The sequence below is a fragment of the Somniosus microcephalus genome, chromosome 3 (genome assembly GCF_052327205.1).
Source record: "Somniosus microcephalus isolate GS21.2 chromosome 3, FLI_Smic_1.0, whole genome shotgun sequence".
NCBI lineage: Eukaryota > Metazoa > Chordata > Chondrichthyes > Squaliformes > Somniosidae > Somniosus > Somniosus microcephalus.
Window position 1 is genome coordinate 277,127,530 of NC_140989.1, and position 15,970 is coordinate 277,143,499.

General features: G+C 40.4%; 1 protein-coding gene across 4 annotated transcripts in view; it reads left to right on the forward strand.

Moving 5' to 3' along the window:
* The window catches only part of dhx9 (DEAH (Asp-Glu-Ala-His) box helicase 9), an 84,725-nt gene that overhangs the window by 32,056 nt on the left and 36,699 nt on the right, over positions 1-15,970 (forward strand). For all 4 annotated transcript variants that reach the window (XM_085982594.1, XM_085982595.1, XM_085982596.1 and 1 more), the window contains 8 exons: positions 694-771; positions 6,142-6,333; positions 7,132-7,273; positions 8,546-8,628; positions 10,744-10,900; positions 11,771-11,874; positions 14,422-14,635; positions 15,749-15,843. In XM_085982594.1, coding sequence (XP_085838720.1) covers positions 694-771; positions 6,142-6,333; positions 7,132-7,273; positions 8,546-8,628; positions 10,744-10,900; positions 11,771-11,874; positions 14,422-14,635; positions 15,749-15,843 — 1,065 coding nt within the window. The remainder of the gene's footprint in view (positions 1-693; positions 772-6,141; positions 6,334-7,131; positions 7,274-8,545; positions 8,629-10,743; positions 10,901-11,770; positions 11,875-14,421; positions 14,636-15,748; positions 15,844-15,970) is intronic.

Below are 15,970 nucleotides of genomic sequence, written 5' to 3' on the forward strand. Positions count from 1 at the left end.
CCCTAAGAGGGAATGCAGCATTTTGTTCTTTGATAGTTATACTTGTTTGGTTACATTAGATATGCAGATGACGTTTACAAGCAAATGTCCTAAAATTCAGACTCCGATAACAGCAGAAGGTCCTAGTCATGAATGGATATTCTCTGCATTTGGAAATTTGAAATTGTTGGTGTAATGACAAACCATGTTCCTGTTACAGTGAAATCTGTATTAACTGTCATAATGGAGGAGAGCCCCCGCCCCATTGTATAATCAAGAGTCCCCAAATCACTGCTGCTAACTGCCTTCACCAGCCGCCCAGTCCAGTCCTCTCCAACAGCATTTGCCTCCTTTACCTAAGTAAGAGTAGATGATTCTTTGTCACATAGTCTGCTGGCTCACACCTACTCATAGTACTTACCCATAACTTCAGCTGCCAGATCTGCCACAGAAAGCTCTAGTCAAAAACACTGCTTTGAAGCCAACCATGCCACCGCCCTACTGCATGTAAGGAGTGGACAGTACGTAATTACCCCCAGCGATGCAGTCAGTTGGTTTATTGATTTCAGCCGTGCTGGTGACTTGAAGACCAGTATAGAAGGTGCTTTTTCAAATGTATTTTTTTTTAATTACTTCTCATCTTTAACTAAATGTTTGTCCTTAACAGCCATAATAATCAAAAGTACCAGTGTAATTCAGTTATGCTTTTTATAGGCGACACCAGAACAAATCAGTATGGACTTAAAGAATGAACTACAATACCAGATGCAGAATGATAGCAATCTGCAACATGTATGTACCTTTTTCCTTTCTAATATGTACTTTTCAGTTTTTTTTGTACAATGATAACTTCTTCAACTGGTATTTCAATTACTGACCTATTGTTGAACACTTGATAGTTTTACATAGTACAGGTTATAACTTAGTGGCTTATTGTGTTAGCTTGGCTCAATCGGTAGCACTCTCACCTCTGAATCAGAGATTGAGTTCAAGCCCCTCTACAGATTTAAGCACATAATCTAGGCTGACCCTTCAGTGCAGTAGCGAGGGGGAGTGTAGCCTTGTCAAAAGTGCAGTCTTATCGGATGACATGTTATCACCTTAGTAAATCTCTTGTCACCCTCTCCACATCCTTGACACCCTTCCTAAAGGATCTATCGATATATTAAAAATCTTGTATCTACACCCACTTCCTATCTGCGCAATTTGACTTTCTGTTGTCACTTTTTTGTTCTTGTCAAATTTTTCCCATTTGAAAATGTCTGTGTCCTCATTATTATGGGTGCATAAACTCACAACTCTGCTATCTAAACACTGGGTTCTCAGATTCCAAAAAAGAGTTGCTAACAGTATATATGTCATTATCGGAAAGGGGGAGCAGGATAAATCACTTCCTGTTTCTAAACCAGAACTAAATTCACTTACAGATTACCTGAACTAAATATCATGAACACAGGAGTGAAGTTCTTCAAAATTAACCATCTTACGAAATAAATGTAATTGAAATGTTTTGCGTGCATGTGTGGGTTTACAAAACAAGATTGTTGTAAATAGCAATAAGTTCTATTACAAGGTACTGCACTTATCTTCAAACCTTCCACAATTGTTTACACACCTTAACCTGGTTTCAAATAACTTCAGAGTTCAATATCATTATTGACTGAATGAAGGCCCGTGGGTACGCACTGCCTCCTCTTTCTCCACACTCCCTCCTTCAAGCGGTTAAATCTGAAATTCAGTAATTTGTTAAATAATTGTAAAATTTAATTTTAATGGAACTTTTAAATGCTGCATGATTGGACTTTAGATCTCTTTAAACCTTTCCAGCTTTTAATAAATCGTGCTGGCCACGAAGATAACCTAATTCATGCAATTTACTAAGATTAAGACAATCAACACACATTTACAAGTTTAGTTTATATTTTAAAACATGGTATTTTAGTAGTGAGTTTTACACTAATAATCCATCTTGTGAAATCTTTTACACAGTTTCTATTAATATTCACAATGCATAGCTAATATTTTTAGATATGACAAATTAGGGTCTAAATCAAAAAGCAGAACCATAGAGGTAATAATCTCTGGATTACTACCTGAGCCACGAGCAAATTGGCATCGGTTCAATAAGATCAGAGAGTTGAATGCATGGCTCAAGGATTGGTGTGGGAGAAATGGGTTTCAATTCATTGGGCACTGGCACCAGTACTTGGGAAAGAGGGAGCTATTCCGTTGGGACAGACTTCACTTGAACCATGCTGGGACCAGTGTTCTGGCGAATTGAATAACTAGTGCTGTAGATAGGGCTTTAAACTAAAAAGTGGGGAGGAGGGTTCAAACGAGTGGAAATTTAGAAAGTTGAAGAGAAAGGACAGGGCAATAGTGCAGGGTAACAATATGGGTAATGAAAACCAGAGTGTGACAGGAAGGGACAGAGTGTACAAACATAAGAGTGCACCAGCAAATAAGGTCAGAGAAGGGAAAATGATAAGACAAAATTAAAGGCTCTTTATCTGAATGCACGCAGCATTCATTAACAAGATAGATGAATTGACGGCACAAATAGAAATAAATGGGTATGATCTAATAGCCATCACAGAGACGTGTTTGCAATGTGACCAAGGCTGGGAACTGAATATTCAGGGATAGTTGACATTTTGTAAGGACAGACAGAAAGGAAAAGGAGGTGGGGTAGCTCTGTTAATGAAGGATGAGAACAGTACAAGTGAGAAATGATCTTGGCTCGGAAGTTCCAGATGTAGAATCAATTTGGGTCGAGGTAAGAAATAGTAAGGGAAAGAGGGCACTAGTGGGAGTAGTCTATAGACCCCCTAACAGTAGCTACAGTGCAGGACAGAATATAAATCAAGAAATAATGGGGGCTTGTAAGAAAGGCACTGCAATAATCGTGGGCGATTTTAATCTTCACATAGATTGGACAAATCAAATTGGCAAAAGCAGCCTTGAGGACGAGTTCATAGTGTATTTGGGTCAGTTTCTTTGAACAATACCTTGTGGAACTGACCAGGAAACAGGCTATTTTAGATCTGATAACGTGTAATGAAACAGGATTAATTAATGATCTCAGTAAAGGACCCTCTAGGGAAGAGTGAGCATAACATGATAGAATTCCACATTCAGTTTGAAGGTGAGAAACTTGGGTTTGAAACTAGAGTATTAAACTTAAATAAAGGCAATTACAAAGGTATGAGGAGAGAGTTGGCTAAAGTGGACTAGGAAAGGCAAGACGGTAGAAAATCAGTGGCAGACATTTAAAGAGATATTTCATGAATCTCAACAAAGATATATTTCAGTGAGAAACAAAGACTCGAAGGGAAGGATGAACCAACCATGGCTAACCAAGGAAGTTAAGGATGGTATCAAATTGAAAGAAAAGGCATACAATGTTGCAAAGATTAATGGTAGCCCAGAAGATTGGGAACATTTTAGAAAGCAGCAAAGGATGACTAAAAGGGAGAAAATAGCTTATGAGAGTAAACTAGTAAGAAATATAAAAACTGACAAGAGCTTCTATAAGTATATAAAAAGGAAGAGAATAGCTAAAGTAAACGTTGGTCCCTTAGAGGACGAGACTGGGAAAATAATAAGGGGAAACGAGGAAATGGTAGAGGCATTGAATAAATATTTTGTATCTGTCTTCACAGTAGTGGACACTAAAAACGTCCCAGTAATAGTAGAAAATCAAGGGGCAAAAGGGAGGGAGGAACTATTACTGGCGAAAAAGTGCTAGGCAAACTTATTGGTGTAAAGGCTGACAAGCCCCCTGGACCTGATGGCATGCATCCTAGGGTCTTAAAAGAAGTGGCTACAGAGATAGTGAATGTATTAGTTGTAATCTTCCAAAATTCCCTTGATTCTGGAAAAGTCCCAGCGGATTGGAAAACCGCAAATGTAATGCCCTTATTCAAAAAAGGAGGGAGACAGAAAGCGGGAAACTAGGCCAGTTAGCCTAACATCTGTCATTGGCAAAATGCTCAAATCCATTATTAAGGAAGTAGTAGCAGGGCATTTAGAAAATCATAATACAATCAAACAGAGTCAGCATGGTTTTATGACAAGGAAATTGTGTTTGACAAATCTGTTAGAGTTTTTCGAGGAGGTAACGAGCAGGGTGGATAAAGGGGAACTAGTAGATGTAGTGTATTTTTATTTCCAAAAGGCATTCGACAAGGTGCCACATAAAAGGTTACTGCATCAAATAGGAGCTCATGGTGTTGGGGGTAATATATTAGATTGGATAGAGGATTGGCTAACTAACAGAAAACAGAGAGTCGGATAAATGGGTCATTTTCAGGTTGGCAAACTAACTGGTGGGGTACCACAGGAATCACTGCTGGGGCCCCAACTATTTTCAATCTATATTAATGACTTGGATGAAGGAAGCGAGTGTATTGTAGCCAAATTTGCAGACGATATAAAGATAGGTGGGAAAGCAAGTTGTGAGGAGGACAGAGTCTGCAAAGGAATATAGATAGGTTAAGTGAGTGGGCAAGAATTTGGCAGATGGAGTATAATATAGGAAAATGTGAAGTTATCCACTTTGGTAGGAAGAATAGAAAAGAAAAATATTTTTTAAATAAAGACTGCAGAATGCTGCGGCACATAGGGATCTGGGTGTCCTCGTACATGAAACACAAAACGTTAACATGGAATATTGGCCTTTATTTCAAGGGGGATAGAGTATAAAAGTAGGGAAGTCTTACTACAACTGTACAGGGCGTTGGTGAGTCCACACCTAGAGTACTGCGTACAGTTTTGGTCCCCTTATTTAAGGAGGGATATACTTGCATTGGAGGTAGTTCAGAGAAGGTTCACTTGGTTGATTCCTGGGATGGTAGGGTTGTCTTATGAGGAAAGGTTGGGCCTATACTCATTGGAGTTTAGAAGAATGAGAGGATGTTTCCCTTCGTGGGGGAATCTAGAACGAGGGGGCATAGTCTCAGAATAAGGGGTCGCCCATTTAAGACGGAGATGAGGAGGAATTTCTTCTCTGAGGGTCGTGAATCTTTGGAATTCTTTACCCCAGAGAGCTGTGGAAGCTGAGTCAGTGAATATATTCAGGCTGAGATTCAGATTTTTGAGCAACAGGGGAGTCGAGGGTTATGGGGAACAGGCAGGAAAGTGGAGTTGAGGCCAAAATTGGATCAGCTATGATCTTATTAAATGGCGGCGCAGGCTTGAAGGGCCGGATGGCCTGCTCCTGCTCCGATTTCTTATGTTCTTAAAAAAAATTGAAATGCTCAAAATATAAAATTTACTGATTCACTTAGGATTACAGTAGGACTCCGATTCTGGAGACTTGCAAAATAATTCTATAAATTCTTCTAGTCACCCCTGTGTTCGCTGACCTACATTGCCTCCCAGTCTGGCAATGACTTGATTTTAAAATTCAAATCCCTCCATGGCCTCATCCCTCCCTATCTATCTCTGTTACCTCCTGCAGCCTTACGACCCTCTGAAATCTCTGCGCTCCTCCAATTCTAGTGCATCCCCGATTTTAATCACTCCACCATTGGCAGCTGTGCCTTCAGGTGCCTGTGCCCTAAGCTCTCAGATTCCCTCCCTAAACCATTGTGTCTCTTTTCTCCCTTTAAGACACTCCTTAAAGCCTACCTCTGACCAAGCTTTTGGTTACCTGTCCTAATATCTTCTTATGTGACTTGGTGTTAAATTTTGTTTAATAGTGCTCCTGTGAAGCACTTTAGGATGTTTTATTATAAAGGCACTGATGCGCCATCAATTACTCAAAAGACTGAGGTTGAGCGAGTAACAATCAGGCTTTTATTAACTAAAGAATGAAGGTCTTGTCTCGAGTGGTCGACCCGTCCAGAATACTAAGGGACTGGGAGGTAGTCACTTATATACCTGGAATAGTGGGAGGAGTCAGCCGAGGCATGTCCAGACCTGTACCTAGTGGAATACACATACAGACACAGACAGGTTATAACAGTGGTTTACCACAGGCACTATATAAATGCAAATTATTGTTGTTATGCCAGTAGGTTTTTGTTTGTAAATTATATGGGACTTTTGGGGTAATGTATCCTTGGGGGAACAATAAGCCCAATAACATGTTCTTTTGAAACCTGTTTTTTAAATCAAAAGTTGGGTGTTGATAATTGTGTTTTGTCTCTCTCACTACAGATACTGAATGAAAGAAAGCAATTGCCAGTCAAAAATTTTGAAGATGATATCCTTAAAGCAGTCAATTGCAGTCCAGTAATCATTATTCGAGGTCAAACTGGGTGTGGTAAAACTACTCAGGTCCCTCAATATATCCTTGATGATTACATCAGAAATGGCAGAGGTTCTGAGTGTAACATTGTAGTCACACAGGTGCGTGAGAAATGCTTGAGGTGTAAATGGCTCACTGAGTTAGCGTTGTAATACGGACGTTAGTCTATCTATGAGAAATGTGCACATCCACTTATTCGCCTTCAACTCCATCTCCAAAGGGATGAACCTGTCCACTTGGTTCCAAATAATCCTGCAGTGGGTAGATGGTTCTAGATGGATAGATAAATAACAGGAAGCTTGTGGTTCTCTGTACTAGTAAGCTGCATAGTTTCAGGTCTGAGTGCGTTGGCCATTAAAAAACCTCACCTAAGTTCTCTGGGTTTAGGTAAGTAGGTTTATCTCTGTGTAGAATTCATTCTGTATTAGGCAGATAGAAACTGCTGTGGATTTCTCAATAGTTTGGTTTGGAGGCTCTTCAGCATGGTATTTAAAACATCTGGCTGTCAGAAAAAAAATACTCTTTTTTTCCCCCCACCCCCTCCCAAAAAAATAACTCCAAATAGATGAATGTCAACTTGACATTTTAGGTTAGTCAGATAAGAGTAGTGGTTAGTAGTTAACCATTTGCACAACAAGACAAAAAAAACACTTGCAGTCTACATTTCAAACTTATGTTGGAATACAAATTTAGTACATGCAGGTATGTTAATGCACTTTTAATGTGATCAGTTAAATAGTATTTTGAAAACTTAAAAAAAGCAAATAAATGCACTGATTTTTTTTCTTAAATGCTGGAAAAATTGTGTTTTTTGGGTACTGAATTCTTCCTCGGTACTGGAAGTAATGCATATGTATGCAAACCTACATTACTTTAATTCCTGTTGTATTATTTTCCAGCCTCGACGTATTAGCGCTGTGTCAGTTGCAGAACGTGTTGGTTGTGAACGAGGAGAAGATCTAGGCAAGAGCTGTGGTTACAGTGTTCGTTTTGAATCCATTTTGCCAAGGCCGCATGGCAGCATAATGTTCTGTACTGTAGGTTAGTATTGCATTGCAAGGCAGCTGACTTGCACTAAAATTGTTTTGGGTCGAAAACACAAAGCTAATATCAATCCTTATGAGAATATTGTCCTCATTTTTATTTTGTTTTGTTTTTGGAGGGAAGAGGTGGTTGGAAGTCTTGTGCTCCTTTTAAGTAAAGGATATTGGTACCTTGGGCAAATTAGAATGTAATTCTGTTTTTTTTTAAATTAATCTTATTGAAGCATGGTTTAGATTAGAGTTGCCTTTAGCAACAATGTCCAAGCTTTTTTCCTTTGTAGGCTACTTAGATTTGTACTGTGAAGCCCTGTTGGCCACATACAAAGTTTGTGAAAATTCTCATTAATTTGTATACATTTCAAAGCTGCTGATATGAACAGATCTTCGTGTTGATGTAGCCACTTTTGAGGCAGTAGCACTCTCCAAAATTAAATAGAACAAAGCATCAAGTAGTATATTAAGTGTGAATAGGGCTGCGTTGCTTGTGTTTCATGGGCTGCTTTACCAGGGCTTGTGGGCTGCACATTGCCCCATGGGCCATAGTTTGAGCATCCCTGACTTAAAGCCCAACTTAAACACTTTTCAATCAGTGCACCTTAAATGTTTGCTTCCCCTCCCTCCCAGCATCTATGTTTGTGAATACCTGTCACACTTCAATTATTTATTATACAGTAGTGTGATATGAGGTGAGTGTTCGGAGAACAGCACTGGGTGGCACTGCATTTCAGCTTGTGAATCAGAAACCAGTTTATCAACAGCATAGGAAAGAAGAATTGAAGAAACATGAGCAGTTGGGAGAGGGAACTCTTGAGGGAAAAACAAGAAAGCAGAAATGAGTATTGTTGTCTATTAGTTGTCTATTGGGTTATGATTGTTCCATTAATGGTGATTAATATTTGTGTTTTGGCTGCCAGCAAGTTTCCATTTGACATTCTTCAGAATCCACACTCCCCAGAGATCTGGATACTAGATTCACAGTTTTTTTTAAAGTAGGTGGTGTGTAATCACCAGAAACAAGAATATCTTGCAAATTTCAACATGGTGAGCCTTTGAAAGTTAGTACAAGTCTAGTGCAGTAAGAGCTGCCTGTAAATATACGGCCAGAAACATATTACAGCAAGTTTGTGCAAGTTGCAACAAATTAAATCGCGCTTTTTAGCGGGTCAGGAGCAACCTGATGCACCCCATACAATCTACCTAAAAGTATGACATAGACATCAAATAAATTGCTTTGTGCTTAGTGAAACTGATGACTATTATACTCTTTTAGGTGTTCTGCTGAGGAAATTAGAAGCTGGCCTTCGTGGTATAAGCCATGTAATAGTGGATGAAATCCATGAGAGAGACATCAATGTGAGTATCTGCATACTGTTTGCTTCCAGAGGGACATCTAATATGACTGTCTTCAATTTTGATATTCTTTTCTGAAATTTAAATTTTTTTGTTGGGGGGCACTTGTATTTCACATAGCGTAGGTACCCTCTCCAGCCAGGAAAGTGTATGCTTCCATAGCCATCAAATCTATTCCATCATGTTTACACTATTGGTCAAAACAGCATTTTTTGCTGGTTGCAAATTCAGAAGGCCCCAATTTGCAACTTTTAGCACACATTGCTTTTGGTGCCTATCCCTTTGTCAAAATCTCATCGTACGTGAAGTCTCTACAAACTTTGATTGTTGTAAAGTGCAGGAGGTCCCAGAAGTATTTTTGCAGTAAAGCTTCAACTATCCTTTTTCCTGATTATCAACCAGAGGTTTAGCTGGACAAAGCTGTGTAAAATGCTGCTTTATTGCGCAACATACTAACGTCAATCCTGTACTGTCTGGCATAAATCAGTCTCGCAGCCCGAAAAAACACATTCAATTCATGTTTATACTGTTCTTGACTTAATTCCTATACCTAGGATATTGCAGTAGAATACGTACAAGGTCAAAATCTGGAAACACTCATTTATTCATCAATTTCCATTATCCACCGTTCATGTGGCGACTGGATGTTCCACTTTACTATATAATACAAGATATCTTTAATAAAGTGAAGAACCCACAAATATTTTGTTTCTAAGACATAGTCGATTCAAAGAATTAGTTTTACTATGAAGCTTAAGGGTCCAAACCCAGTTTCACTCATTGCCTCTTTGGGCTTTATCCTGTGCATTGAGTTCCCAGACACCTGCCTGGGTTAAGGTTATGTCCAAATCCAGTATGATTTGGACAGGTTGGGTGATTGGGCAGATGCATGGCAAATGCAGTATAATGTGGATAAATGCGAGGTTATCCACTTCGGTGGCAAAAACAGGAAGACAGATTATTATCTGAATGGCAATAGATTGGGAAAAGGGGAAGTGCAACGAGACCTGGGTGTCCTTGTGCACCAGTCGCTGAAGGTAAGCATGCAGGTGCAGCAGGTGATTAAGAAGGCAAATGGTATGTTGGCCTTCATAGCGAGAGGATTCGAGTACAGGAACAAGGATGTCTTGCTGCAGTTGTACAGGGCCTTGGTGAGACCACACTGATGTAAGAAAACTACTAGGCACTTGGTCTAAGCGTTAAACAAAGCTTTAATTAACTGTTTTACAACATGGAGGTCTAGTTGTGTCCTTCACTAGTTCCTGTTAAGAATGTCCTGTGCAAGCTGGGCCCGTGCCCGATTATTTATACTCTCCCTGGACAGCGCCACCCGCAGGCTGCTCAGTATTATTTCATAAGTCTTCCTTTCATGAATGACTGATTCATGTCACACACCTTGAGTATTGTGTGCAGTTTTGGTCACCTTATCTGAGGAAGGATGTTCTTGCCATGGAGAGAGTGCAGTGAAGATTCACCAGACTGATACCTGGGATGGCAGGAATGACGTATGAGGAGAGATTGGGTCGATTAGGCTTATATTCGCGAGAGTTTAGAAGAATGGAGGGGATCTAATTGAAAATTCTAACAGGACTAGACAGTCTAGATGCAGGAAGGATGTTCCCGATGGCGGGGGAGTCCAGAACCAGGGGTCACAGTCTAAGGATAAGGGGTAAGCCATTTAGGACTGAGATGAGGAGGAATTTCTTCACCCAGAGAGTGGTGAGCCTGTGGAATTCTCTACCACAGAAGGCAGCTGAGGCCAATTCATTAAATATATTCAAGAAGGAGTTAGATATATTTCTTGAGGCTAAAGGGATCAAGGGATATGGGGAGAAAGCAGTGACAGGGTACTGAATTTGGATGATCAGCCATGATCTCATTAAATGGCGGAACAGGCTCCTACTCCTATCTTCTATGTTTCTATGATAGCTGGCACCTCCAAGAAGATTTTGCAGACTTTCCCTTCTCTCCATTTCTCAAGAGGCAGAATTGAGTGTGTTCAGTACCATGTTCCCTTTGAAGGAGCTCTTGGTATCAGCAAAGGCCCTGATCATATAGTCTTTGCTGATTTTTTTTAAATGTAATTTCTAACCAAAATTATCCCTAATTCCCTTTCAGACTGATTTTCTCCTTGTGGTTTTGCGGGATGTTGTCCAAACTTATCCCGATATCCATGTTCTTCTCATGTCTGCCACAATTGACACCACCATGTTCAGAGAGTACTATTTTAACTGTCCAATAATCGAAGTATTTGGAAGAACATTCCCTGTTCAAGGTGCGTAAGAACCAGTGTAATTGCATTTCTTATAAGATGCAAATTAAAGGTTATGATTGCAATACAGCTGCTTATTTTGTAATTTTAATAATTTATGTATAATTTAAGCCACACACTACTCATATCCACTATTTTAGTTAGCTGTTTGGGTAAATAATTTAATCGTTGAAGAAGAACTTTATTAGAAAATCAAGTAGTTTGCTGACAGCATCATTCACCAAACTAAATTCCAATGTTACCTCTACACTAGAGAAATCTCAGACCTGCAAGGTTTGACTTTTTTCCAAGGAGGGGAGGTAGCAAAAGTAACTGATTTATTAGTTGGTATTTTGATGCTTCAACACTTTTACAGTCCATTCATAATAAGTAGGTTGTGAAAAATTACACTTTGGTGCACTATAGAAACTAAACATTCTAGAGAAATAGAGGATTTATTTTTGCAGTGTTGTCTTGAGTAAATCTAGCAAGCTGTGTAGCACAATACTGCTTCAGTGCTGAAACAGCGCCTGATATAATAGCTTTTCTATGTTTAAAAAAAAATGACGACTGCATCAAATCTTTTTTAAACTTTTACTGTGCATCCATTTTGTTTTTATATTGGGTACAAGTTTTAGATAAATAATATCAATCTCTGATAGAATTGTGGAGTGCCAATCCAGAACATTGGAAAATTCACAAATTCCAAGAAATGCCGGAATTTGACTTCTTCAGTCAGCGTAAACCAGTGGCCATTGCTATAAATCTTTACCATTGCTAAACACAATTGCCTGCCCTTTTGGATTTCATGTTCATATTACTAAATATTCAATTTTGCTGTGCTTCTGCCTTGATGATTTTAGAACTTCAAGTACCTTTTGTTAATTATTTCAGAATATTTCTTGGAAGACTGTGTCCAGATGACTCAGTTTGTTCCTCCTCCGAGAGACAAGAAGAAAAAGGACAAAGATGAGGATGGTGGTGGAGATGATGAGGAGGTATAAACAGATGTGAATTTTGATCGGGGCTATTTAAACTATGTCAAAATCAAACCTCCACAACATTCTCTAAAACCAGATTCTGGTCTGAAAGTAGTAGTGTTTCCACAAATTTGCATATTTTTCAGATTGAATAAGGATTACAGGATTAAAACTAAATATCAAGAATAATTGCATGCCATTACTAAACTCTTTGTTGTCAATATCCATTGCATTTTTGTTCTGTGCTTTTTAAAAAAAAAAAAAAAAAAATTAGCGTCCTCCATCGGAGATGAGGAAAGCAAGATGGCTCTGGATATAATGGGCTGAATCTTGCTGGCGCTCAAAGGGCGGGTTTGGAGGCGGATCAGCTGTCAAAATAGCAAAGATTGACCGGGTAGGGAACCCGCTGTCAACCTGCCTCCACGCGGGTCTCCCAGGTGTCGGGTCTGTCGGCGCTGAACAGACCTGACACCAAGTGACAGGGGAGGCAATTCATATCATCAAATGGCTTGTTAACATCCAATTAACTGTTATTTAAGCCTACATTTCAATTTTACATGCTCCCCCACGGGTTACCCGCTGCTCGGGGAACACATCAGCTCAGCATGTCCTGAGTGGGTTCAGCATTGAATTATCTCATGACCTGACAGCTGCCAAAGATTTATAAAAGATCCCATGTTACAGCTGTTCACTTTCAAAGCTCAGAAACTGTTGATTACTGCATTTGGGAGACATACTGAGCTTTCTGCAGCTTGCAAGTGTTTGGAGCCAACTCTCTCCAGTGCCACCTCATTGGAACAACCTCTCTCACCATTGACAGATCACTTCTGTCATCTCAACCTCACCTGCCATCTATTCCATCAGCATCGTTGCCCTTGAAACTATCTCACCTTGGTCCCCAGAATTCCACCAAGATCAGCCCCAACACCAGCATCACCGGGCACACCAGCAGCAACAACACCACCAGCCTTCTCCACAATCAACTGATGCTGCACAGGACAGAGGGCAACAGCTCCTGGGATGGCCTCACCTTGGCCAGATTTACTTCACTTGATGCTGTACACCCTGGATGCTACATGATGCGCCAGGTTGGCGCCACCCCACACCAACACCATAAAGCATCCCTACAATGCCCAAGCCATTTCCTTCACACTCATGACCATTGCGGGGGGTACCATTATGTCTCACCATTCACAACTCACTAAGCCACTTCCAAAGGGGCACACAGATCTGTCCAAGAACGCAAAGTGCTGAAAATAAAGGTTTCAATGTTTGACAGCACATTACCACAAACTTCACATGAACATTGGCTAAACCACCCAAGTGCCTACCCTTGTGTGTTGTTAGTTGGTGTGATTGCACTAGGATAAGGGTGAGTGTGAGGGGTGGCAAGTGAAATGGGGAAGAGATAATATAGATAGAGAGGGATGGGTGGAGTTGCAAAGTAAGTTGGTGTGAGTAAAGATGTGCAGGAGTAGGGTAGGGAAGGCAGAGTGATGTGAATGTGATGAGTGGCACAGCTGGATGAGGTTGAGTGTGGCTTTGCAGTGACGTTTAGTGATCTATTGAGATCATTGAAAGGTTTGCGCCACTGCAGCCTGATCCTCCTGACGACATCCCTGCTTGTGCCCTCCTGTGCAATGTTGATCACCTGGGTAGGTCTCTTCCGCCATGGGAAGGGCAGAGAACCTCCCTGCGTGCAGTGACTCCCTCCATAAGCACATGGAGGGTGTCATGGGAGAGCCTGGGTGTAGCCGTGTACCTTTGTGCAGTGCTTGTCAGTGTCTGTAGCACCTCAATGCTGCAGAACACCGATGGCAGAACTGTCAAAATCAATTTGGACATGGCCCCTTTAAGGGAACCGGCTGATGACGCATCATCAGACCCGCTTTTTAATTGGCCGGAACCTCGCAGGGCGGGCTTAACAAGCCCTATTAACATAAAATCACTGAGTGCTGGCTGCAGTAGGCAGCAGGCTGGGACTGTGACCCCGGCCGCCCCAGACCCGCTTCAGTCGGCGAAATTGCGGCCAATAAATACTTTGATTATCTTCCACTAAAACTGCAGCTTGGATCTCCTGAAGGCTCAGTGAGTTTGTCCAATGATCAACTGAGCGATGTGGACCAGAAGGTCCCAGGTTCAATTGCTGATCTGTGCTGTTACTTGATCATAGCTGGGCAGCAGTAGAAGTACTACAACTCTGCTCAGCACAATGGGTTCTCTCCGGAGGATTAGCATTGCAGCCAGGTTGGTGTCGGGTAAAGGAAACGCAGACCTGCCTGGCTGGAATGATAATTGTAAATTAGATGTGCTATAAAAGCACAAGTTAAGAAAATTTGAACTGTAAAGATAATCAAAGAACTTGATAAAATGAGAGAAAATTGTAGTTACTGGTAATTAAGAAAAGCAGAAGAACAATTTATGCTTTTCTTGGAGTTGCAATGTACCAATGACTTGAGCAACTGCTAGCTCAGATCTCTGGATATTGGTCCAGCCTGGAATAATGTATGTTTGATGTTGCAGTCAAGTTTGTTGAATTATAATAATTAATGTCTGTCTTGCTAGGTGAACTGTAACAACATCTGTAGTGATGAGTATGGGCCAGAAACCAAACGTGCTATGGCACAGATGAGTGAGAAGGAGACCCCTTTTGAACTGATAGAAGCAATACTCAAGTACGTTGAAACACTGGATGCAGATGGGGCAGTTCTTGTTTTCTTGCCAGGCTGGAACTTGATTTTCGCAATGCAAAGACACCTGGAAATGAACCCTTACTTTGGTATGTGTCTGTTTTGTTTTTATGCTGCCATTTTTTAATCCAGTTTGTATGGTGACATCTTTAAATAAATGCTTTTTATTATTATTCCCATTTTTGTGACCCGTGGTTTGAGTGGTGACGCTCTTTTTGTGCTATTAGTTCTTGGTAGGTCAACTCGCTAAGTGGGAGAAGGGAGTTGTTCAATTAAACATTTTCACTCCCCTTCCTGGATCATGCACCATCCACATGCAGAAGACTGAAAGATTTGCTTCCAGCCTTCCACCAGTGAGCCACAAGGAAGGATGTCAGAAAGGCTTCAGGACAAGATTGCTTCTGTTATTTTCCCAATTCCAAGAAGCCTCACTTTTTCTTCTTTCACCAAAGCTGTGTTTATTTTACTTTTGTTTTCCTTGAAATTTCCTCCTTTTTTCTCCTCATCCCTCCGTTTCCAAATTCAAGCTCTTGTGCAGCTGTGTGGGTGTTGGTGTGCAGGCACACACACCTTCCGGCTGGATAGTGATTTAGGAGAAGGAACCTTGGGTGATTTTCACCTCTCTAAATCCAGGGGCACTGCGGCAAATTATAATGTCCTCATTGGGGTCCCACACGTGATCAGCTAACTCAAGGGACTGTGGCAAAAACCTGGGACGTTCCTGGTCTCTCTGGCTCAGCTATTCACTGAGTAAACTCACTTCGCCATTGGGGAGTGGAAAATGCTTTCTAAATGTCTGAACAAAGGATTCATATGTTTTCAAATACAAATCCGGGTCATGGAGGTGAAATGATCTCAATGTATGATTTCCTATGGAAGTCCAGTGTGTGTCCAGAAAACACCTCAGATATAACTAAAAGTAATAACTGCTTAATAAATTGAAACTCTGCAAACTAAATAAGTTTCCATTGCTTGACTTTTGGTCTTCAAATATTGAATGAACCTTTAAGCTAATAAATATAAACCTTTAAACTAATAATATAGTATTTATAGACCTACAAAGCCTTAACATTAATTGAAAAAACTTAAAATTACCAGACTTGTTTTCAGTGTTATTGATGCAATTTATAGGTCAGTTCCTTCTAAAATTACAATAAAGTTTTATTGTGCAATAAACACTAAAACCTTCTTCTACTTAACAGGAAGCCATAGATACAGAATTCTGCCGTTACATTCGCAGATTCCAAGAGAAGAACAGCGCAGAGTGTTTGATCCTGTGGCACCAGGAGTCAGAAAGGTAGGACAGTAAATTATAATTTAGAGCCAAGTGTGAATTTAAAGTGGAAAGAATATGTTATTTAGCTCTTAATTAGTTGGCAGTATAATAGTATTTTGTGTACGGTGCTAAAATTTAAAGCCTGATG